General features: G+C 39.5%; 1 protein-coding gene across 1 annotated transcript in view; it reads right to left on the reverse strand.

Moving 5' to 3' along the window:
* Window positions 1–17,979, reverse strand: part of synpra (synaptoporin a) — a 307,939-nt gene extending 289,960 nt beyond the window's left edge. The window contains exons 1-2 of the mRNA XM_048547889.2: window positions 17,845–17,979; window positions 17,661–17,726 (exon numbers count right to left, since the gene is read on the reverse strand). Coding sequence (XP_048403846.1) covers window positions 17,661–17,726; window positions 17,845–17,862 — 84 coding nt within the window. The 5' untranslated portion in view covers window positions 17,863–17,979. The remainder of the gene's footprint in view (window positions 1–17,660; window positions 17,727–17,844) is intronic.
* Between the last annotated feature and the right edge of the window lie 8,359 nt (window positions 17,980–26,338).

A 26,338-nucleotide genomic window follows, 5' to 3' on the forward strand; every position in this document is an offset into this window, starting at 1 on the left:
AAACACTAATTTGTATGTTCAGCAATCTGTTCTAGACTGTACAATTACTCTGTTATAGAACAGGAAAATATTTAGCCCATGTTGAAGATAAACATGTAAGGTTCTGCTTAGCTTGTCATCTAGCAAATATTTCAGCAAAGACCTCCTCAGAATCTGTACACTACTTTCCACAACAGATGCTGGGTGATATCTTGGAGGTAAAGAACCAAGTGAAACAGGAGGGTGATAACAAAGTGTGGAGCTGGATGAACACAGCAGGCCAAGTAGCATCTCAGGAGTACAAAAGCTGACGTTTCGGGCCTAGACCCTTCATCAGAGGGCTCTCTGATGAAGGGTCTAGGCCCGAAACGTCAGCTTTTGTGCTCCTGAGATGCTGCTTGGCCTGTTGTGTCATCCAGCTCCACAATTTGTTATCTTGGATTCTCCAGCATCTGCAGTTCCCATTATCACTGAAACAGGAGGGTGAGTTGGACAGGGTTAGAGCACAGAATCAGGAATTTTTTTCCAGCTGGGTCTGGGTCCAACTTAGGTACAGAAATAGACCATTCAGCTCCGTGAGTGTCTTCTGACTTACAAATAGATCATGGCAGTTCTATACATATTTCATTTATTTTTTTTAAGCATTCACAGGATGAGGGCATTACTGGCTAGGCCAGCCTTTATTGCCTATCTCTAATTGCCCAGATGATAGTTAGCAGCCAACCACATTACTGTAAGTCTGGAGCAACAGGTAGGCCAGACCAGGTAAGGACAATAGTGATTCAGATGGGTTTTTCCAACAATTGGCAATGGTTTCACAATCATCTTTATGACATTTTTAATTGAATTCACATTCCATCATTTGCCAAGGTGGGATTTGAACCCAAGTCCCCATAACATTGCTTGGGTCTCTGGATTAATCATCTAGTGTTAATACTTCTAAACCATTCCCTCCCGAGTGAGACAACTAAATGCTGGACAGCTGCCTGACAAACAGAGGGGTCCAGCCAATTTAAGTATTCAACTACCTGCCTCGATTCCACTCCTTGGGTTATTTTGCTGACAGAAGAATGGCTCCTGACGAAATAGGGAGACACCAATTTCATGGACAAAGCTTCCTGTGACACCTTGATGGGGGCATCTGAACTGAACGTTCTTTGCTCAAGGAAAGTGGAGTGGGAAAGGCTATCAAAGTGACCCATCGTTTTTGTTTTTCATTTTTAACATACTCTTCATCCTTATGCTGAATCCCTAAAACTACAGATCTTCTGAAAAGCACCAACAGTATTTGCCACTTCTCAGAAAAAGGCTGAACTGGTCCTGCTACTGCAAATGTTATGCTTGGGATGGCTGTCTTAGTCCAATTTCACAGTATAATCCTTTATGCCCTTTATGTTTCAGGTCTTTAATGGAAAACCTAAACTAATGTTAAAAAATACTAAGGGAAACAAATACTTTCACAAACACTGTCCTCTGACAAGAAATCCCCATGACTTCCCTTAGAAAAGTTTGAAAACAGGGCTGCACTTCTGGCTACTAATTCATTGATCTCAATGTTGAAAGTGAATGTAAATATCAAATGGGCAGTGAAAGAAAGTTATTATTGTTAATGTCATTGAAGCTTGAAGAAACAAGAAGTGAAAATCAGACGGGATAGAACTGATCTTTAAAATATAAATGATTTAAATTTCAATTATAAATGGTCAACATAATACTGAATTAGTAGACACTGAACTGTGGAGGTGTTCAGGGAAGTCTTGTATGCAAATAAATATTCAAAGTCTGCAGTCATGATTCCATCAAAGAACAACAGAACTCTCAGCATGACACCAAAGAAAAATCATGGAATATGCTGACAACAGACTGCAACCACCGCATGACAACATTTAATCTGACACTTTTAATCTCGAATATGTCGAAAGATAAGGCTATCTCAAGATCTATATTTGCAGCATGATTTAATCTATTAATTATTCTAAAACTGTATAACCAAAATTGAGGCTGTAATGATAATCATAGAACATAGAACATAGAACAGTACAGCACAGAACAGGCCCTTCAGCCCACGATGTTGTGCCAACCATTGATCCTCATGTATGCACCCTCAAATTTCTGTGACCATATGCATGTCCAGCAGTCTCTTAAATGACCCCAATGACCTTGCTCCCACAACTGCTGCTGGCAACGCATTCCATGCTCTCACAACTCTGTGTAAAGAACCCGCCTCTGACATCCCCTCTATACTTTCCTCCAACTAGCTTAAAACTATGACACCTCATGTTAGCCATTTCTGCCCTGGGAAATAGTCTCTGGCTATCAACTCTATCTATGCCTCTCATTATCTTGTATACCTCAATTAGGTCCCCTCTCCTCCTCCTTTTCTCCAATGAAAAAAGTCCGAGCTCAGTCAACCTCTCTTCATAAGATAAGCCCTTCAGTCCAGGCAGCATCCTGGTAAACCTCCTCTGAACCCTCTCCAAAGCATCCACATCTTTCCTATAATACGGCGACCAGAACTGGACGCAGTATTCCAAGTGCAGTCTAGCCAAAGTTTTATAGAGCTGCAACAAGATCTCACTACTCTTAAACTCAATCCCCCTGTTAATGAAAGCCAAAACACCATATGCTTTCTTAACAACCCTGTCCACTTGGGTGGCCATTTTAAGGGATCTATGTATCTGCACACCAAGATCCCTCTGTTCCTCCACACTGCCAAGAATCCTATCCTTAATCCTGCACTCAGCTTTCAAATTTGACCTTCCAAAATGCATCACCTCGCATTTATCCAGGTTGAACTCCATCTGCCACCTCTCAGCCCATCTCTGCATCCTGTCAATGTCCCGCTGCAGCCTACAACAGCCTTCCATACTGTCAACGACACCTCCAACCTTTGTGTCGTCTGCAAACTTGCTGACCCATCCTTCAATCCCCTTATCCAAGTCATTAATAAAAATTACAAACAGTAGAGGCCCAAGGACAGAGCCCTGTGGAACACCACTCACCACTGACTTCCAGGCAGAATATTTTCCTTCTACTACCACTCACTGCCTTCTGTTGGCCAGCCAATTCTGTATCCAGACAGCTAAGTTCCCCTGCATCTCATTCCTCCAGACCTTCTGAATGAGCCTACCATGGGGAACCTTATCAAATGCCTTACTGAAGTCCATATACACCACATCCACAGCTCGACCCTCATCAACTTTTCTAGTCACATCCTCAAAGAACTCGATAAGGTTTGTGAGGCATGACCTGCCCCTCACAAAGCCGTGTTGACTGCATTTGATCAAGCCATGCTCTTCCAGATGGTCATAAATCCTATCCCTCAGAATCCTTTCTAACACCTTGCAGATGACAGACGTGAGACTTACTGGTCTGTAATTGCCGGGGATTTCCCTATTTCCTTTCTTGAAGAGAGGAATTGCATTTGCCTCTCTCCAGTCCTCAGGTATGACTCCAGTGGAGAGCGAGGATGCAAAGATCCTCGCAAGTGGCGAAGCAATTGCATTTCTCACTTCCCAAAGCAGCCGAGGACAAATCTGGTCCGGGCCTGGCGACTTGTCAGTCTTAATGTTTGACAAAATTTTCAGCACATCAGCTTCCTCTATCTCTATCCATTCCAGCATGCACACCTGCTCTTCAAAGGTTTCATTCACTACAAAGTTCGTTTCTTTCGTAAAGACAGAAGCAAAAAAACTCATTTAGGGCTTCCCCTACTTCCTCACACTCCACACACAAGTTCCCTATGCTATCCCTGATCGGCCCTACTCTTTCTTTGACCATTCTCTTATTCCTCACATAAGTGTAAAATGCCTTTGTGTTTTCCCTAATTCGTTCTGCCAAGCCTTTCTCTTGCCCCCTCCTGGCTCTCCTCAGACCATTTTTGAGCTCCTTCCTTGCCTGCGTGTAATCCTCTCTAGCTGAACTTGACCCTAGCTTCCTCCACCTTATGTAAGCTACCTTCTTCCTTTTCACAAGAAGCTCCACCGCTCTCGTCATCCAAGGTTCCTTTATCTTACCCCTTCTTGCCTGTCTTAGAGGGACATATTTATTCATCACTCGCAACAACTGTTCGTTAAACAGTCTCCACATGTCTATAGTGCCTTTACCATGGAACAATTGCTCCCAGTCCATGCTTCCTAACTCATGTCTAATCGCATCATAGTTTCCTCTTCCCCAATTAAATATCCTCCCATTTTGCCTAATCCTCTCCTTCTCCATAGCTATGTAGAATGTGAGGCAGTTATGGTCACTATCACCAAAATGCTCTCCCACCACAAGATCTGATACTTGCCCCGGCTCGTTTCCCAGCACCAAGTCTAGAATGGCCTCTCCCCTCGTCGGCCTGTCAACGTACTGAGTTAGGAAACCCTCCTGAACACACCTTACAAAAACAGCTCCATTCAAATCTTCTGCTTGAAGGAGGTTCCAATCAATATTAGGAATGTTAAAGTCACCCATTACAACAACCCTACTCTGTCCACACTTTTCTAAAATCTGTCAACCTATGCTTTCTTCAATCTCCCTGCTGCTATTGGGGGGCCTGTAGTAAACCCCTAACGAGGGGTTATAAATTATAAATTATAAATTCTCCTAAATATATTGTTAGTTTCACCACAACCGAACTTAATGTTAATTATATGTGACTACAGATGTACGTGAACTTGCCAACTGCTCCACAAATAAAAAGGACTGAAAAGTCAATTTTAAAATACTGCATGTTCATTGTTAGCACCAGAGTATGGGTTTTTCAGTGTATTTTGAGGAATTAGGCTTTGAAGAATTACATGACCCTAAGATAATCACTGGAATAACAATTTTACAAAACGGTAAAACTTTCAGATTCTCTGAATACTGCGCCAATACACATCCAAAACTAATTATAAATGCTTAAAAGGTGGAGGAAACAATGTTAATGAGCAAAATCTCTTATGTCTCCAGTCTTTAGGAAAACTCTGAGAACTACTGAGGAGTGGTGGAGTACAATCAATTACAATTTCCTTTTACTAGTTACCACCAAATAAATGGTCCATAGGTTTAATTACTTTATTTCACATTTGTTAGAACTAATGAAAAGAATGTTAAAATCCAGATTTCATTTACAATGAGTACACTTGTTGTCTTCAAGGTCATAAACCATGGAAACAAAAAAATACAGAAAAGCTTGTGCTAAAACTTAAAAGTAGGTGAGTCAGATCCAAGGGCAGTGTTTCACCATGGAATTTGCTTTGCCTATAACTAGGCAGTTCTAGTTTTGTAGAAGTTTCAGTTTATACTCAGGGTCAGGAACAGTACCAGGCAGGTGTAGACACATGAGCAGAAAGATTGTAGAGTAAGCCATATCTTTTATACAAAGGATAATAATTGTTCATTTACAAATGTACATACAAAAGTATGAATTAGGAACAGGAGTAGGCCATTCAGCCCCTCAAACTTGTGATATCATTTAATAAGGTCATGGTTGATATGATTATAACCTCGAATCCACATTCCCAACTACCATTGATAAGCTTTCACCAATGTGCTTAGCAAGAATCTATCTACCTCTGCCATAAGAATATTGGCAGACGCTGCTTCCACAACCTTTTTGGAGACAGACTGTAAAGGCTCATGATCCTTTGGGAGAAATGATTTCACCTAATCTCTGTTTTAATTGGGTAACACCTGACTTTTAAACTGGGACCTCCAGTTCGAGATTTTCCTATAAGAGTAAACATTTTCTTCATACCTCCCTTGTCAAGGTCCACAGGATCTTATACATTTCAATCAAGTCACATTTTACTCTTCAACACTCCAGAAGAGGCAAGCTTAGCTTGTCCAACCTTTCCTCATATGACAATTTTACATTCCAGGTATTAGTCTAGTAGACCTTCTCTGATCTGATTCGAACACATTTACATCTGTCCTAAAATAAAGTGACCAATGCAATGCACAGTCCTTCAGGTGTGGTCTCATCACTTCTCTATATAATCTAAGAATAACCTTCCCACTTTATTACATAATGCTTACTTGCTTAAACTCACTACTTAATTTCCTATCTATTCTGTGCCATTTCCCTTTGTAAACAGGAATGTAGAGTTGAGGGAAAATCAGATCACCTGGTGGAGCAGGTTCAAACAGCCAAGTATTTGGATCTTTGTATATGTTACCATTGTCTTACTAGAGTATATGGGTGGTTGTGGTTTAACCTCAGGTTCACCACAATTCAAGGAGAGTCTTAACTCATGCAGGAAATGAACCCAAGCTGTTGGCATCACTCTGCATTACAAATTAACTGTCCAGCCAACTAAGCTAACTGACCCCCGTCCCAAGTACAAAGTATGCTTAAATATGATCAAATAAAATCATACTGTTTTTAATACAAAGTCAGTTTTAATCCACTGGATGCACAATATATAGCAACCTTAAAGTTACTGCATTGTATATCTGAAAGTATGCTGCCATATGACTTTGACAAGCTAAACTATGCTACAAAGTAATTGCTCACCACTGGAAGATAATATTATGATCTTCACAACCGACTGAGAATTTAAAAACTCGTAACGTCATTTTGTTATTTTAAATGTCTTTTCTAAGGTTGTCAATGAAAATGTTTGCTGGATCAGAAAAAACTTAAAGACAATTTGTCATATTATTACTTTCAATAAGTAAAAATGTTGCATTGTTACTGGATATAATGGTCATCCGAAACCACTACTTATTTACATCTGAATTCAGTAATACATAAACACCCAGAATATATACAAATAGTTTTAACAGAAACAAGGAAGTTAACAGCAACTTTCAGGCTCTATTGCAAATTTTACACTTATGATGTGTGATGATTTAACCGGGCTAAATAAACATTACTTATAAAAAAAAAATCTTTCTCAATATCAACTGTGTGATCTACTGAGAAGGTAAGGTCACTATAGTCCTACTGGACCATAAGGCTGCTTTCTCACTACAGAGGTGACAACCTGTGGTGGTTGAACCTGAGAATTACCACATCTCAGGCATGGGAAGAAGTTGAAAATGTGGGGCCTTCATAAAAACCTCAGCCAAAGCAATGGTTGTACACATGCTGCTGATGTCAATTTGTGTTATGCAACCAACTAGGCTAAAGTTCCAATTACAGGATACACACTAAGATTTTTATCAGTCAAACATTACTGTAAATAATATTTACCTTACTTTAAACCTTATACAGATGTTTACAGTATTTGTGTTTATTATTTGCTGGGTCAAAAGGATTTTTGGGAAGTCGCAGAAAGAAATAGCACAAAAGTGCAGGAAGCTGTACAAATCTCCGTACACATATTGAATCACACTGATGATGAGTGCTCAGGACCTATCAGCAACTGATGCATATCAACATATTTCACCGTTTTCACTATACAAACAGGCTAAAATGTCTTAACACATGAAACAAAAACAGAAATTGCTGAAGAAATTCAGCAGGTCTGGTGACCCTTCTTCATAACTCACTCTGATTTCTCTCCAGAGATGCCTGCTGAGTCTTCCCAGAAATTTCTGTCTAGAATTATTAAACCTGATATTGAGTGCTGGAAGCTACAGGGTCTCCGAACAAATCATGAGATGTTTCAGAGATTGTAGGAACTGCAGATGCTGGAGAATCTGAGATAACAAGGTGTAGAGCTGGATGAACACAGCAGGCTGAGCAGCATCAGAGGAGCAGGAAAGCTCAGGGAGGACTGACTGACTGGAGGGAGGGAGGGAGGGAGGACTGACTGACTGGAGGGAGGACTTACTGAATGACCTGAGGGAGGGAGGGTGGACTCACTGACTGTAGGGAGGGAGGGAGGACTGACTGACTGGAGGGAGGGAAGGAGGAATGACTGACTGGAGGGAGGGAGGGTGGATTTTCTGACTGGAGGAAGGGAGGGAGGACTAACTGACTGGAGGGAGGGAAGGAGGAATGACTGACTGGAGGGAGGGAGGGCGGATTTTCTGACTGGAGGAAGGGAGGGAGGACTAACTGACTGGAGGGAGGGAGGGAGGAATGACTGACTGGAGGGATGCTTTCTGAAGAAGGGTCAAGGTCCTATGATGTTGCTTGGCCTGCTGTGTTCATCCAGCTTTACACCTTGTTATCTCTAAAACATGAGATGTTGTTATTTGAGCTTGTGCTGGGGCTCACTGGAACACTGTAGCAGGCCTGCAGCAGAAAGGTTGGCATGGGAACATGGTGGAGTGTTGAAGTGACAAGCAACTGGAAGCTTCTTATGATTTTTGTGGCCAGAGCATGGGTGTTCCACAAAACAGTCAGTGTTTCGACTCCCCAGTGTACAGGAGACCACACTATGAATCGCGAATGCGATAAACAAGATTGAATGAAGTACAAATATTTTGCTGCTTGACTTGGAAGAGCCTTCGATGATGAGGAGGGAGAATACAGCATATATTGCACCTTCTGTGACTGCATGGAGTGATGCTGGAGGAGAACGAGGAGATGTTGGGCATGGAGGAGAAATGTACTAAACTGTCTCGAAGGTAACAGTCCCTGTTGAATGTAGACAAGGAAGGGACAGGATTATATGTCTGGCTGCGACATCCTGCTGGAGCTGACAGAATGGCAGTTAATGACCCTTTGGATGTGGAGGCTGGTGAGGTAAGTAAGGACTGGGGACCCTATCATTGTGGGAGAAAAGAGAAGGGCTGAGGCCGTGCAGGAGATGGTTCAAAAAATGGCTAGGGGCCTTGTCAACCACAGTCGTGGAGAATCCTCGGTTGAGGAAAAAGGTGATCATTTCTGAGGCCCTCTTGCATCGTCAGAACGGATGTGATGGGGATGGAGAAACTGGACAGACCATCTCTGACTCCTTCCTTCCCTTCCTCAACATCTGTTTCCATTTCAGGGGTTAGGCTGGACACCATTATGCATTACAAACCCACCACTCATACACTGATTTATAACATCTTTTGAACTTGAGAATCTAAAGCTGCAAGATTTTGTGACATCACAGACATTTTTTTAAAAGTGTTTCAACTTCGTTTTATGTGAAATTATGGATGCAAATGTTTAAAAGAAAACACCGCTAAACATTCTCACACCCTGTTTCCTTTAAGAACTCCATCCTGTTTTCCCAGTTTCTCCATCATTTCTGTCACAGGCCTCCTGCTGATTTTGTTCTCGATCTGCAGCATCTGTTGTTCTTTGTTTTAGTTGATCCAAACTGATGAAGTTCAATATAGTTTTATGTTCATAAAATGCATCAACTAATGTCTTTCGATACAATGGCTTAAATGTTCCTAAGGTTTACCAGCAATCTCCAGAGGAATATATCACGATGCTGTTTGGAAACATTCTGCTGACTATTCCACAGTATGTAATATTGGGTGTATAATAGGGAGTACAGATCTGGGCGGACATGTTGGAATTGAGGTGAATAACAAGACTATTTGAAGCGACCTGACTCCAGGCATTTGCTGCAAGCCACAGATATTCACTGTACAAAAAGAGACCATTTCGACCATCATGCATGTACCAATTCCACAGTCATCCAAATTATTTTACTTATCCTGATTTAACTCCTTGGCCTTGAGTCTTGCCCGTAGTACATATTATCCCATTTTGCTGAATAAATGCAATGATGTCTGCTGCAATGATTTCCACTGAGAAAGCATCCATTCTGCAGTGACTCTTTGCACACAGAAATGTCTTGTAGTCCCTTACCTTGTTCAAAGTGACAGTCTTAAATTGGTGACGTCCCACCAACAACTTCAAACCAGAAGATAGTCTCTCCCCATTCAATTGATCACACCACATGATAATTTTAAAACTCCCAACTAAATTTTCACTTAATTCCTCTCTTTGCCAATAGTAACAGTCCCAGAAGCTCACCTTCCTCCTGGTGGCATCTTTGACAGCTGAGCACCAAAGCTTTCAATGCCTAATGAAACCAGTGTGTTACTATGACAACACGCACTTCCTGTGGAATTCCACCACCAACTTTGTAACCTGAAGATTATCGTCTGTTATTCATGACTGCACTATTCAGCATTGTTTTCTTTTAAGTATTTGCACTCTCATTTGGTCATAAATATAAGCTAAAGCTTTGTTTTTTAAAAACGAACAGCATGTTGCAAAACCTTGCTGCTTTAGGTTCTCTCAAGTTCAATAGAGATTATATATCAGTGTTTCATTTTTCCAAATTTTGGTAACTGCATATAGTATCATGCCATTGCAATTTACACTCACATCAAGAAGCTCCATACTGGAGCTCTGATAACACACATTATATTAAAATTCCATGCCTTTAGGGCTAAAATAATGCAGGTTATTTTCCCAAATTCTGGTAGTGAGTTGATGTTGGATATTCTACTAGATAGAACAGAATGTGACACTCTCGTTAATACACAAAATCACCAGACTAACTTCCTGGGTGACTAATATTTCATTGTTGTTTCAGATTCATTAACAATCACCACCCACACACTCAATTCATTTGGTTGGGTATTCACAAGAGATAATACTAACAGCTGGAAAAAGGGAGAGATGACAACAACAGCTGGAGAGATGGGGGAAGAAGGGATTTGGAACCATTGGGTAATTGGCTCTAATTAGAAAAAATTACTATTGGTTGAAAATTGTGTAATCTACAAGGAACTGCCTACGGCGATATCGATTCCCCACCCCCACACACAATATTTCAAGCAAGTTAGTTCCTCATTTACTAACTTTGGGTCTCCCCTGATAATATAACTTCTCATCTTCAGCTTCACCTTATTGATTCTCTGGTGTAAGCTCACAGTCATTTTAATTCTATTTCTATAACGAAGCACCAAAACTGCACATATTACCCTAATTGTGACTCATACAATGATAGAATCCCTACAGTGCCAAAAGAGTCCATTTGGCCCATGGAGTCTGCACTGATTCTCCAAAGGACATACCACCTAGACCCAAGCCTCATCCCCACTCCCCTACCATGTTATCCCCATTACTTCTCATTTACCATTGCTAATCCATCTTATCTGCACATTCTTGGACACTACCAATCCACTTAACATGTACATTTTTGGACTGTGGGCAGAACCAGAGCACCCAGAGGCAACCCACAAAGAAAAGGGGAGAACATACAAACTCCACAGAGATAATTGCCCAAGGCTGGAATTGAACCAGGGTCCCTGGTGCTGTTACGTAGCAGCACTAATATTTTGTATAAATCCATCGATACGTTTTCACTGCAGACCTCTTTGGCCTATATATAAAATTAGAGTGTTGTTAAGACGTTTTTGTAGCTTTACAAACCTGTACATGGGCTTTCAGTAAATTATTCCTATTAGGTTCCAGGTCAATTTATGTTTCAATGTCATTTCATTTGATACATTTACTCCTACTACTTGTTTTTCCTTCTACATCACATTCATACATCCCCACTAAACTTTAGCTGCCACTTAGCTGCCCAAATTGCTAATATGCATTAGTTACATCAATGTTAAGATTTCTATCAGTAATGGTTGACGCATTTCAATTTCAATATTTTTGGAAAATGTCAAATTGATCAAGGACAACCTATTAAATTCCCCAGTCTGGGATTGGCATTTATTTTTACATTCTTTTCTTCTTTAGTTGCTCCAGAGACTGTCATCTACTCTACACTCTGCCAAGATATGTCACAATATATTTAAATAATGTTGAACTTGAAAATCTAAATAAAATCTTTACACTGACCAGAATTATTTCCATGCTGCATTTCTATTGGCATTTCCTGTATGCATTCCCATGAGAGCGAACTTTTTCACAGGTAGGGACCAAACTGACCAACTCAAAATTGCATATATCATGTCTCATCATTACAAAAAAATGTAAATATAACATATTGTTCTTTGGTAAACCAATTATTTGTCCTTAATATATCATAACTATTGGAATAGCTCAAAGTCATTAGTAAATAAAACATTATGTCAAATGAAGCTAGAAATTATTGTCAGCAATATATACTAATGATTACATCTAATTAATTTTTCTGTCCACTTATGTATTTTAAACAGAGTAATTAGATTAACACCTCTGTTTACAAGAACACAGAAAATAGGAGTAGATAATATGGCCTGTCAAGTCTGCTCCACTGTTCACTGAAACATGGAACACAGACATAGAACCCAGGAATAAGATTAGGCTATTCACTTCTTTGAATCTACTCTGCCATCCATTAAGATCATGGTTAATTTGTTTGTAGTCTCAGCTCCAGTTTCATGTCTAAAACCCATAACCCTTGGCTCACTTATCCACCCAAAATCTAACACAGCCTTGTAAAAATGTAAAAATATAACCTCACTACTTTCTACTAAGGGAATTCTACATTCTAACACCGTCTGTGAGAAAAATGGATCACCTACTTTCTGTCTTAACATAAAATCATAGCTGATTTTGAGCTTCAAATCTACTTTCCTAACTACCCCTTATATCCCTTGATTTCAACAGTACCAAGAGTTTCTCTATCCGACTCTAAAATACAGTCAAGAATGTCTACAATCCAATTCCAAAGATTCATGACTGTTTGAGTGAAGAAATGCCTCCTCCTGTCAGTCCTAATTGATGGACCCTTTATTCTGAGGCTATGACACCATCTTCTAAGTTGCCCATACAGTGGAAACAACCTCTCAGTATCAACTCCTTCAAACCCTTTCATAATGTTTCAATAAGATTATCTCCAATTTTTCTAATTTCAGAGAATATAGGCTCAATTTACTTTGCTCAATCAGCGAAGGAAGGAAATTACATGCACATTAAGCAATCATTTTCTAATATGAGCAACAGTAATGTTTTAAATGTGTTTAAATGTTTTAAAACGACAATTCACCCAAAAATTCCTAATCAAGTAATCGCAATTGATTTGTATATGCTGGGATATTCCTATCTTTTTTATTTAATCCACACAGTTCATAAATTTAGCCCTTGTGAATAATTGTTTTTAATTATTCATTCCACAGTTCCTTCACAGTCTAGTTCCATTAATCCACTTACATTCTGTTCTTTCATTCTTGAAATATTTTAATATTAGCATAAATATTGTGCAATATTACACATTATTAAATGACATAACAGCAACTAAATAGCAATAAGTTAAAATCAAATCTGTTGAAGGACACTGGGGACAACCACCTCCAAATATCCATATAATTTCCTTGGGAAAAAGCAGCAAAACTCAGAAATATTATTCATTATTCAAAGCTTAAAACAAAATCTGCTTAGAAGATTTCATTTGAAGGTAAGGACACGGTGGCAAGTTTTCAAGGTGAGTAAATATGTGAAAATTGCTTATTTGTAACAAGTACAAGAAGTATATGATCCAACACTGTACACAACCTGTTAACTATTAATATGCATTTCCCATGTGAACTAAAACCTTGCCAATTATTATGAATCGCTTTCACTGCAGATCTACTGCTGTTCAGTTTATTAATCAATGTGAAGTTCTACCATGCAGATGACTCATTTCAATCTTTGAATATCCACTCAGAAAGAATAACAGAGTAATTTTCTCATAGGTGTTATTGCTAAAAATATGGTTGTGATAATGATGTCTGAAAAAGGTATTGTTTTGGATATTTTAATTTACTTCCTCTTTAAACCATTTTTCTCTCTATCTGTGTCATTTCGTCAAAATCTCTTCTAGCTGAATGAACAAGGTGTGGGTTGAACTTGTTTTGTGCATAGCTTTCAGTCACAAATATTCAAGCAGAGTGGTGTGGATATTATTAGTTTTGTCCTGCCTCTAAGACAGAACAGCTAAGAGAGTGAGTGAAAATATTGTCGAGTCAGCCAATGAAAGCAAACATAATTTGAAATCCAGATATAAAATCAGAAAAAGTTGGGAACATCCAGGAGGACAGGCAGCACTTGGGAGCTGTTGCAATCCTGGACCAGTTAAATCTGCTAAGGACTTGTAACTTTTGCTTCGAATTAGATAAAATATGACATCCAGGATACTTATCATTAGAATAAAGCCACCAGGTTCCAAGGTTTTGAACAATCTACAATAACTACAGGAATGCTAGATTAGCAATGCAATCTCAAATATATGTACTCTGAAACCCAGAATTAACATGTGTGCACTCGGATAATGGACGGTAATCAAACACTCCATGGTGCACATCAAATAGCATATGCAATTAAGAAAGTAATTCCATCCAGATATTAGTGCGACAGTAGATTGTCAAATCTCTTTAAACTTCACAAGGCATCACAATTCCTCACCTTTGACGATCTTATCTTACTCCTTTATAGACTGCTGCAATGAATATTCCTGCTGTGGTTGATCATCCTCCTGTCCTATATCTAAGCTCCCCTGGGCTTGCAAATTGCCCTCCAATACCCACTCACAAGTTTAACACGAACTCCTAAGAGCTGGACTTACCATAGTAAAACTACCTGGGTTTTTCCCTGAGCCCTGATATCGGTCAGTTACATTCCCCTCAAAAAAAATGTTTCATGAACTTTTCAACACTCATTCTCAACTGCAAATAGGTATTAATATTCGCATGAGTTCCTCATAGCTTCCCAAAGAAAAAGCCAGCAACTATCTCAATTCCTCATCTCCCAGGAGTCCTCACTCCAACATCCCTTATACAGAAAGCTGAAAGAACTGCAGATGCTAGAAATCTGCAACAACAAAAAAGAAATTGCTGGACAATCTCAGCAGCATCTGTGAAGAGAAAGCAGAATTAATGTTTCAGGTCCAGTGATCCTTCCTGAGAATGGGGAAGTTCTGAGGAAAGGTCACTGGACACAAAACATTAACTTTGCTCTCTCTCCGTAGATGCTGCCAGACCTGCTGAGATTTTCCACCAATTTCTTTTTGTTTCAGATTTCTAGCATCTATAGTTCTTTCAGTTTTAAATACAGAAGTACAGTTGACTGTAGAACTCTTAACATGAAGTCTACACCTTTCTTGGGCTGTCCTTTTCAAACCGCCTTTAACCTTTGGATACTTCTTCTGTGACCACCCCCCCACCCCCACCCCAGGCCTTCCCAAAAACTATCCTGAGTGAATGATTAGAAATTTTTCATAAATCCCCTCCCCTATTTTTGGCCACAAACTGATAGCTATTAACACTTTGAAACCCTAGAGGTTACATTCTCACAGGATGCTGGAAATTGATTTCATCACAGAGAGAGAAACAAAGTCAACATTTCAGGCCACTTACGTTTTTTCATAAATATCTGTTGAACAGTCGATTGTCTGAAAACCTAACTTTTCTCTCTCTCCACTGATGCTGCTTGACCTGCTGAGTATTTCTGTTGTTTAATGATTTAATTTCAGATTTTTAGCAATAACAGTATTTTACTTTTGACTTCCAAGCAGATGTGAAGTTCAAACTTAAGAAACTTTAGTTTCTGGACAGATAATTTATTTTCCTACCAGGGACTGTAGTTTGTATTTATTTTGTGTACCTTTAAAGAATTATTGTTACCTCAAATTCAACTGCTAGAATAGTCAATTCCTAAAATTTCACTTTCCATATTAGTCAGCTGGTGATGCATTTTTTATTTACAAAAATAACAAATATATTCTGTGGCGTACATATAATCTGTAATGCAATATCTCATGTCTTTGTTGATCAGAGAATTTTATTGTCCTTTGGACATGAACATATCAAAATAGCACATAGAATACTTCAGAATGGCAAAACTGGTCGTGCAACAATGTAGAATTCAATCATATTGTACAGCATACTTAATTCACAGAATTATGGACAAAGATTTCACACCTAATCATGTAATAAGCCAATTTGCTGACATTTGGAAGGAAGCTAAGTAGTAAGTAAAACCACACAGTGACGCAAACATCTTGTGAAAGAATTAATAAAAAGAATATAATCAGTGTCAATTTTGTTTATTTTTTGGCTTAGAAAATGATAATCTGAAAATTAGGTTATTCTACAGACTCATATCTATCTGTTCTGATGAAGAGAAACATTACTTTCTACATAAATAGTTTTATTAAATGTTCCCCATAATAGGACATAAGATACACTTTTACCACCCATTCTGAAACAGCACACAGAAATGATTAATCATAGAAAACAATTTTAATCTATACAATTATATTTTATTTCTTGTAATAAATAAATTTGATTTAGGGGTCAAGCAATACATTCAGGTATTAAATGTCTGAATTGCAGATTCTACTCCAATTACTGGCACTGACAATGCACCACCACATGACCAAAAGATAACACCACATAATAGCAAACAAATGCTTCATTCTACTTCTACTGTATACAAATGCAATAAATGATTCTTCAAAACAGTTATTCACTTTTTGTCAGAATAAACAATTTTTTATTTGGACAGATTTCTGGAAGTGGCAATTATTCCTCTTAATGTTGAAGTCCAGATATTCAGTCAAAATATTTCTCTAAAAAAACCTTGGGTTCTCCATCATCCTTGAATAATTTTGATACATTTTGGTACAAATCAATGGGGTAGCACCGTGGCTCATTGTTTAGCACTGCTATCTCACAGTGCTAGGGACCTGGATTTGATTGCAGCCTCAGGCCACTGTCTGCGTGGGTTTTCTCCGAGTGCTCCGGTTTCCTCCCACAGTCCAAAGATGTGCAGGTTAGGTGGAATAGCCATGCTAATTTGACCATCGTGTCCGGGGATGTGCAGGTTAGGAGGATCAGCAATGGGAAATGCTGGGTTACAGGGATGGGGTAGGCCTGGGTGGGATGCTCTTTGGAGGATTGGTGTTGACTGGATGGGCTGAAAGGCCTGCTTCCACACTGTAGGGATACTATAAATCTAATGAAAGAACTCCAAGGCTATCTAAGCACACTGTACACAAACCATTGTTCACTGTCTTCTAAACAAACATCATTGCCTCAGGGTTCTTCTGAGCCAATTATATTTACCATCTGGAAAGGAAACTTAATTTGTGATAAATTATATTCTTTAACTTATCTGACATAAATTAAATTACCAGCTTTTCAAAACAAAGAAATAATCCACTCTGGTAGCATGATTTTACAAACAGCAAAATAAAGATTTCAAGTTCCTTTCAATACCAATGTTTGCAAATCAGAAATGTGAAGGAAAGGAAATCGAGGCAAAGAATAGAGTAAACCTCTGAAACCTCGTTTGATTCTTCAGTCAGAGTATGCTATGCTGAAAAAAAACAAATCAGTCATGAAATGGGGAACCTCAAGTATGTAGATCGATTGGCAAATTCTAAGGTTAAACATTTTCCATTTGACTGATACAACTAATCTAACGTCATCCTTCTATTACCGAACTCGAACGTCAAGCATTCCTGCCATCAATTACTATCTTCCAAATATATAACAAGAGCTTAGCCTTTATTTAATGCATACATTGCTGGAAGAACATTTCAAAGGCACTAGTTTGCGCAGCCATTCGTACGTAAAAGCCCCTTGCCAGTTGGGATAAACAACTGGTAAGGGAAAGGGGCGGCATCACGTTCTCAACAGAAAACCTTTGTATCACATTTTTGTCGGGAACCAAACAGATGAGTTCGAGCCAGGAGCATGCATAGTCATTTACTTCATCTGTATATTCTCTTGATATAAAAGAAGTATTGCATTCCTCTTCACAGGCAAACCAGCAATAAATAAGTCAAACGAGTCAAAAAGCGTTGCAAAGCAATATCACAAATCCACTATTTGCCACGTCCCTTCTTAAATGCCACCAACAGATTTTCCGCAAAACTTACCCATTCGAGGAGGCGCACAAACCCCAGAGGCTCCTTGGCGATGCGAAATGTACCAGATGCTACAAGCTAGAGAATTAAAGTATTAAAAAGGCATTTATTTTAAAGAAGACACATTGAAACAATCTTTCTACTACACTATTTTACCGAATGCAACTTGAGATGGAAGAAAATATGAGTCTCTGACCTGATTGAGAATGTCCATCTCTGCAGCTTGTAACTGTACCGCTCCGTGTGGGGAGAAGGAGCTGCTTGTTGACGGCTCCTAGTCTGATTCTCCCGAAGCTCGGCAGCTGCCGGAAAGTGCCGAAGTTTGACGGCACTGTATACAACGGCCTCTCCTATTGGACAGGCTGAGCTTCGTCCAGGCGGCCGATCTGGGAGGAAGGCTCGCTCTGATAGGTTGGTAGCGCCATGCCTGCCTTGATTACTTCTATTGGACAGTGTGCGCCGGTGCCTTCGTTGTCATGGAGACGGCAGGTGCGCGTGAGTCGGAGACAGGGATGGATGCAGAAGATGCTCCAATACGGCAGGCTGCGGTGGCATTTCACCACTTAGTCAAATAGAACCTCTCCAATTACACCAGCACTACAAACATCTCCTAGTGGAAGACCTTTATAGTGGAGCTCCCCAAGGACCAGTCTCAAGTCCCCTGCTCTCCATGATGTCATTGCTTTACTAGGCCCAAATTCAACATATGTAGAAGATCCCAAACTTGGACGTATCATGACGAGGATCGACTCGAACTTTAAGAGACAAGTTGAAGAACTGGGCTGACAAATAGCAGATGAAATTTAACACTGAAAGGTTTGGTGTGATTTACTTTGTTTGGAAGAATTCGCAGAGACAATACAAGCTAAAGGATACTATTGGAGAGAGGGACCTGAATGTAAAGTAAAATTGAATCAACGTGTGCAACCATGTTATAATACATCTGTGAGATGGGTGGGACCTGAATGCAGACCTTCAGTCCAGAGTATGTTTGTGTGCATATCATTCATACAGGCAGCAGGACAGATTAAGAGGGCAGTTAGATAAGTACAGTAGGTATAGATGTCCGAAAACAAGGACATTAAGTTAAACTTTTATAGAACACTGCTTCAGCCTCAGCAGGAGTATTACATCTAATTCTGAGCTCGTTGTGGGGAGAAGGAGACGCTTGTTGACGGCTCCTAGTCTGACTCTCCCGAAGCTCGACAGCTGCCGGATTCTGATATCGGACGGGCTGAGCTTCGTCCAGGCGGCCGATCTCCCCACACCATGCTGTAGAAAATATGTGAAGGCATCAGAAAGAGTGCAGATGAGATTAAAGAAAATGGTTCCAGGATAATGAATTTCAATTACAGAGATTGGAAGAGTTAGGAGCAGTTTCTTTAAAAAGTGCACATTGAGCGGAGGTTTGATTATATTCAAAATGATGAGATATTTAGGAAGAGTAGATAGGGAAATAAACTGTTCCCGTTGTAAGTACATATGACTGTCAGAATCATTACTTTGATAGTCTGTTAGATAGCTCTCCCAGCATTAACATTGGACTTGTGTTGGTCACCTGAGCTGGGCATTGTTTTGTCAAGCCTGATTCACAGCCGAGGCACAACCAAGTCGAGTCTGTTTTCATTTAGACCTTTATACAGGCTCACAGTTGTGCGATTTTTCTCAACCAGTTTGGAGAACTATTAAGAGATGGTGCAAGACCGGAATCACTTAGAGATCAGGCCAGATAAGGACAATGGCTTTTCTTCCCTAAAGAATTATAGTGAACCAGTTATATGACCCAAAGCTCTGTATAAAATTTAGTTTTTTTTAATAAAAAAGAGCAGTTTGAAAAATTGTTAGAGTATTCCTGAAGTTTACTTACTTTTTGCTGCTATTGATATTTTAGAAGATTTTCGTAGCAGATACTTTGCAATTGTTTGATTATCTATCTCAGCTGTGCAAATTAGAATTCATCCTCATTTGTGCTTTTAGATCAGCTTGCATCTCTGCAAAGAAAATGTACGTACATCCATTTGCACAAGGAATTGTACCTGCGATGGGTTCAGTTCATAACATAATGCACTACAAGTCTATGCTTTGCACTGAGCCTGACATGCATGGCATGGTTTTGGCTGTTAAAATCATGTTTAAACCAAGTGTTTATGTGGTGGAATTATGTCAAGCTGCCAGAGGAGATGTTATGAATGTTAATCAATCAGTTGTGTACATATGTGTGAAGCAGGTCACGGCTAAATTGTTGACGAGCATCACATGTCACTCCCTCCGTGGAAAATCAACAGTAGCATAAGAACACTGCAATATTGCAGACTAACTGGATTTTTAAGTGTGGAGGAAATTAGGGATCACAAAAACTCTTTTTTGCAATCTTTGTCATTTCTAAAACCCTCAGCACCAAAATAAAAATAAATGCTCACCTTCTAAGCAGCTGTCAAATTGCCTACCATTTCAGTTCCATAGTTTCATGAATACTAATTATGAAAAACAAGTCTCAAGAAAGCTGCCATGGTGTTATCCCGTGTACCCAGAGTTTATGACATCTCTGTGGAAACTTTGGACTTCAGTTAAACGCGGGTACGGCAATATCCATGCTTCCATCAGAATCATTGAGCATGACCTTTGCATGCTAAAGTAGCACTTGAGGTACCTGGATCCATTTGATGGTTTCTTGCAACACTGCCCAGCAAGAGCTAGCATCATTACTGTATATTGCATAGGTTTCCAAGCTGTGGAAAAGGAAAGCCCCAGTAGTAGGATAGGAATTGGGGACTGAGAACAAGTTGAAGACCTAGCAGAAGAGAAACATTAAATCCAGTATTAGCAGATGATTTGTGCATTGCTAAAAAAGCTCCCAATCAGAAGTATTTTACATATCTGTAGTTCATCTGTTGAAAGCAAATGTGACATGAGAAAAAAAAACCTTTTCACACAGCCAAAAGCCAAAGAACAAACAAAGGAGGAAGAGTTGCTGTTGTTTGGTGACAGAACTGTCATCCTAAAACAAGGTTAAATGGTTGTGTGCCAAATTCACTGAAGTGAAATTAAATATGGTGTACTGGAAAATGTAATCACATGCCTCAAGGTGATTCACAATGCCTCTGTGCACTTGCGCAATCTCTTTGGCTTCAAAAAAACTGTCCTTCACACAGAGTGAACTTCACCTTGTTGGGCATATGGAATGGGAGAGATTGGGAAAGAAAAAAAATTAGGTGAAGTCTTTACAAGGACATCATGGAAAAGGTTGGAGGGAAAACCTTGTTACTAGAATACAAGCCAGTTTTTGAAATTGAAACCTATGTGTATATATCTGTTCTTTATGTTGAGAATTGATTGTCTTCCTCAGTCTCATTTCTCTCAATACACACAAAGTGTCACATCTGCTCCTGATTTATATATGCTCAGATAATGAAGAACCACTAATTTCTCTTAACTGTAAATAAGATCATTGACAAAAGGCGACAAATGTGATTAACCATATATGAAGAGATTCCCGTCTGTTCTCCAGCTTCAAACTTTTGGTCATGATCTTTCCAAATCAAATCTCAGGAGCGATTCTATGAAATTGGAAAGGGTGCAGAATAGATTTTCAAGGATGTCACCAGAACTAGAAGGTTTAAGTTCTAAGGAGAGGCTGGATAGGCTAGGACCTTTTCCCTAGATCATAGGAGGTTGAGGGGTGACCTTATAGAGGCTTATAAAATCATGAGGGGAAAAAAATAAGGTGGATAACAAAGGTCTTTACCCTAGGTAAGGTAAATTCAAAACTAGAGGGCATAGTTTTAAGGTGAGAGAGGAAAGATTTAAAAGGGACCCGAGGGGCAACTTTTTCATGGAAAAGGTGATGCATGTATGGAATGAACTGCCAGAGAAAGTGTTGGTTGCAGGTACAGTTACAACATTTAAAAGACATTTGGACAGGTACATAAATAGGAAAGATTTAGAGATAATTAGACCAAATGCAGGCAAATGGGACTAGTTTAGTTTGGGAAACTTGGTCAGCATGGACGAGTTGTACTGAAAGGTCTGTTTCTGTGCTGTGTGACTATAAAATGTTTGTTTTTTTGTGTCTCACATTATATTTCAACCAATCATTATCAGATCCTATATTAACTATTTTTAAAGAAGCATATTTTTACATGTATAGAAATAGTTACAAAACCATGAAAGAAAATACATGTTATCCATACTGTTAAACACAATATTCAATGCTCTCATCAGAATTTAAGATACCCCTCTTTGAGGACATTTAATAATTTACAAAAATAAATGTTTGCCAAAAGAAAAGAATCTGATAATTGATGATTTGTGTCAATCTTTTTTTTAGGAATCTTTCTTTCCAATATTCCTTTCATATCAGTAAGGTCAACTCACAAACTTCTCTCTGCAACATCTTTTGTCAAATGAACATTATCCAAAAGAGAATAGTTATCCATATAACATTTTAATGGACAATTTTTTTCTAAACCTGTTTCTTGCATAAAATTTCCCTCAGAATATTAGATAAGTACACCCCTTATCCATTGATTTTACCAGTGCTAAGGTTTTAGGTGCTAAAGTTCTTCTAACTTCCCAGGCCAAAGGACAGCACTTATTATTCTCAACCGCCAAGAGTATGATAAATCCAGCTATCTGGAAGATTTATGCCTGAAACATTGCTAAGAATGGCTAACTTCATTTTTCTGAATCACCCATAGCTGGCAACTTGACTGCTTACATTGCTGAATTTAATTTCCTTTCATTTTATTTGGTTGCAGAACCTACTTAAGCACAAATTTTAATTTTGCACTCAGTTTCAGTTGGTCTTAACTGGTGTTGGGTCTAGTCTGAGTGTATAACCAGTTAAACTGACCAATCAAATGACTCTCCTCTCCACCTATCTTCTCCTCTATCCATCTTCGGTCCGCCTCCCTCTCTCTCCCTATTTATTTCAGAATCCTCTCCCCATCCCCCTTTTCTGATGAGCGGTCTAGGCCCAAAACATCAGCTTTTGTGCTCCTAAGATGCTGCTTGGCCTGCTGTGTTCATTCAGCTCCACACTTTATTATCTCGGATTCTCCAGCATCTGCAGTTCCCATTATCTCCAATCAAACGTCTCAACTGCTTCTATCTGAAATGGAGGATCCTGTTTCTGCGAGGTCTTGGCAGGAGAGGCATACTAGAAGCATATAGCATTGAACAGACCCATTGGCCCAATTTGTCTTTATTCACATATCCGTACAGATGCCTTTTAAATGTTGTAATTGTATCAGGCTCCGCTGCATCCTCTAGCAGCTCGTTCCATACACGCATCATCCTCTGTGAAAATGTTACCCCTCAGGTCCTTTTTAAATCTTTCCCCTCTCACCTTAAACCTTTGCCCTCTAGTTTTACATGACCCCACACTGGGAAAAAGACCTTGACTATTCACCCTATCCGTGCCCCGCATGATCTTACAAACCTTAATAAGGTCATTCCTCAGCCTCCAGTGCTCCAGGCCAAAAAGCCCACAGCCTTTTCAGCCTATCCCTATTATTCAATCCTTCTAGTGCCGGCAGCATTCATGTAATTCTTTTCTTCATAGTTTCAAGTTTAACACCATCCTTTTTATATAAGGGAAACTAGAATTATATGCAGTATTCTAAAAGTGGCTTCACCAATGTCCTGTACAGCTGCAACATGATGTGCCAACTCCTATACTCAATGTTCTGGCAAAGAATAGAAGCTAGCCAAACTCCTCCTTCATCACCCTGCATAGCTGTGGCTCCATTTTCAAAGAAATATGCACCTGCATCCCTAGGTCTCTTTGTTTAGCAATACTCTCCAGGGCCCTACCATTAATTGTATAAGTCCTACCCTGGTTTACCTTGCCAAAATGCAACACATCATATTTATCTAAATTTACCTTTATCTGCCACTCCTCAGCCCATTGACCCATCTGATTAAGGTTCTGTTGTATTCTGAGGCAAGCTTCTTCACTACCCATTACACCACCTACTTTGGTATCATCTGCAAGCTTAATGTAAATGATTTGGATATACATATATTCATATCCAAATCATTTATATCAACGACAAAAAGCAGTGGACTCAGCACTGATCCTTTAGGCACACCACTGGTCATAGGCCTACTTATTGAGATGTACAACTGGCAAAGGTATTTACCGACAACTTCAACCTCTCCGTGCTACAAGCTGAAGTCTCCAGTTGCTTCAAAACAACCATCATCATCCCCATACCCAAGAAAAAACATGCAGTGTGCCTTAATAACTACCGCCCAGTGGCTCCGGCCTCAATAGTCATGAAGTGCATCAAGAGGCTGATCATGGCCTACATCAACTCCAGTCTCTCAAACTGTCTCGATCCCCTACAGTTTGCCTACCAACATAACAGGTCCACAGAGGATGCCATATCTCTAGCCCTGAACTCATCCCTGGAACATCTGGACAACAAAGACACCAATATCAGACTCCCGCTCCACCTTCAATACCAACATTCCCTCCAGAATGATCTCAAAACTGCATGACCTTGGTCTCGGCTCTAGCCTCTGCAACTGGATCCTCAGATTTCTGACTCATAGCCTGCAATCAGTGAAGATAGGTAACTGACTTCCTCCAGAATAACACACAACACTGGGGTTCCCCCAAGGATGCTTCCTCAGCCACCTATTGTACTCCCTGTATACCTATGACTGTTTTGCCAAATTTCAAACGAATGCCATCTGCAAGTTCTTTGACGAGGGTAGTGGGATGGATATCTAACAACAAGTCAAAATACAGAAGGGAGATGAAGGGCTTGGTGACATGGTGCAAAGTTAACAATCTGTCTCTCAACATCAGCAAAACTAAAAAACTAATCATTGACTTCAGAAAGAAAGGAGGAGAACACGCCCCATCTACATCAATGCAACTGAGGTTGAGAGAGTGAAGAGCATTGAGCCTTGGAGTGATGATAATCAATAACCCGTCCTGGACCTCCCACGTTAACGCAACAGCCGAGAAAGCACAACACTTCTTCTTCTTCGGGCAGCTCAAGAAATTTTCTTCGTATCCATAAGGTTCCAACGTCTACAGATGCACAATTGAAAGCATACTGTCTGGGTGCATAAAGGTCTGGTATGGCAACTGCTCTGTCCTGAATCATATGAAATTACAGAAAGGTGGTATGCACAGTCCAGACCATCACGGAAGCTAACCTTCCATCCATAGACTCCATTTACCCAGCCCACTGCTGTGGAAAGGCGGCCAAAATCATCAAAAACCTATCGCACCCTGGTAATGATCTCCTACACCCTCTTCCGTTAGGCAGAAGATACAAAAGCCTGAACACCAGCAGAAGCAGATTCAAGGACAGGTTCTTTCTGGTCGTTATCAGACTGTTGAATAGACTCTAGCCTCAAATAACGTAACCTGCAATGTAATCTGATGCCTCTAAGCCTTTTTGAACTGTACATCCTTCGTTTGCTGTGATCTGCCTGTACCGCTCCTAAACAAAGACTTTCACTGTATTTCAGTACAAATGACAATAAAATCAAAATCAAAAATGTTTTCAATAAGATTGTTGATTTAAGACCACTCCCAACTTGTTCTGCTTGAATTATAATCCCAAAATATGTAAAAGCCCCTGAAATACAATAACCAATCTTCAACTCTTTTTTTATCAATCACAGATTATTCGAATTCTACAGAAACTCATCTAAAATCATGAAGGTGCTTGACAACTATGGCTGTTAGTTTCTCCTTGTGATGCCAATACAATATCACTGGATTTACTTTTAGCTAAATTCAATCCACAGGATGGAGCTAACTGAAAAATAACACATTCTTTTGGTTCATTCAACCTATAAACACACATTTTATTTTTAACAACTTTGCCCGTATATCTTTAGATGGCTTCAAACAGATTCATCTTGAATTTTTTTCCACTTGCAAAATGTAATTTTTATATCAATTGATTTAAATTCCCAGAAATATTTTGTCAAAAGAGCTAAGAAAATCTCCAGGATCATTTTTCCCGCCGGAGGGGAATCAACTCTAATATTTTGGTTACTCAGTCTGTCTTCAAAAATCTGAACTACTAATCGAGCTTTAACCTCACACACACCATCAAGAAGCCATGCTTTTTTGTGTGATAAGGTTGGCTGCCCTCTTTCTGACACTTTAGTGTACATGTCAAATTATATACGGCTTTCTGAGTCATTTTATGTGGCAAGCTCTGTCAACTGGTTTTCTAAATTGTTGGTATCCACGAAAACATTTCAACCATAAGGACTTCTACTTCTTGTATATCTCTTGCTTGTTCCATTGCCTTTGTTTTCATGTGAAGAGATGATGGGCGTAGTAGTATCACTGGACTAATTACTTCAAAACCCCAAGCTAATGTTATGAGGATACACATAGAAAATATGTGCAAGAGTAGGTCCTTGGCCTTTGATTAGACACTCACCAGAGCAGAGAGTAAAATTTGATTTTGAAAAAACACTAGTTCAATTGTAACCATTGTCAGTTGCCATAATAACCTATCTTCTTGTGAAAACCCTTTAGGAAAAGAAATCGTTCATCCTTACCTGATCTGGTCGATACAGGATAACAAAGTGTGGACCTGGATGAATACAGCAGGCCAAGCAGCATCTTGGGAGTACAAAAGCTGATGTTTCAGGCCTAGACCCTTCATCAGAAAAGGGGGATGGGGAGAGGATTCTGAAATAAATAG

The sequence above is a fragment of the Stegostoma tigrinum genome, chromosome 11 (genome assembly GCF_030684315.1).
Source record: "Stegostoma tigrinum isolate sSteTig4 chromosome 11, sSteTig4.hap1, whole genome shotgun sequence".
Classification (NCBI taxonomy): domain Eukaryota; kingdom Metazoa; phylum Chordata; class Chondrichthyes; order Orectolobiformes; family Stegostomatidae; genus Stegostoma; species Stegostoma tigrinum.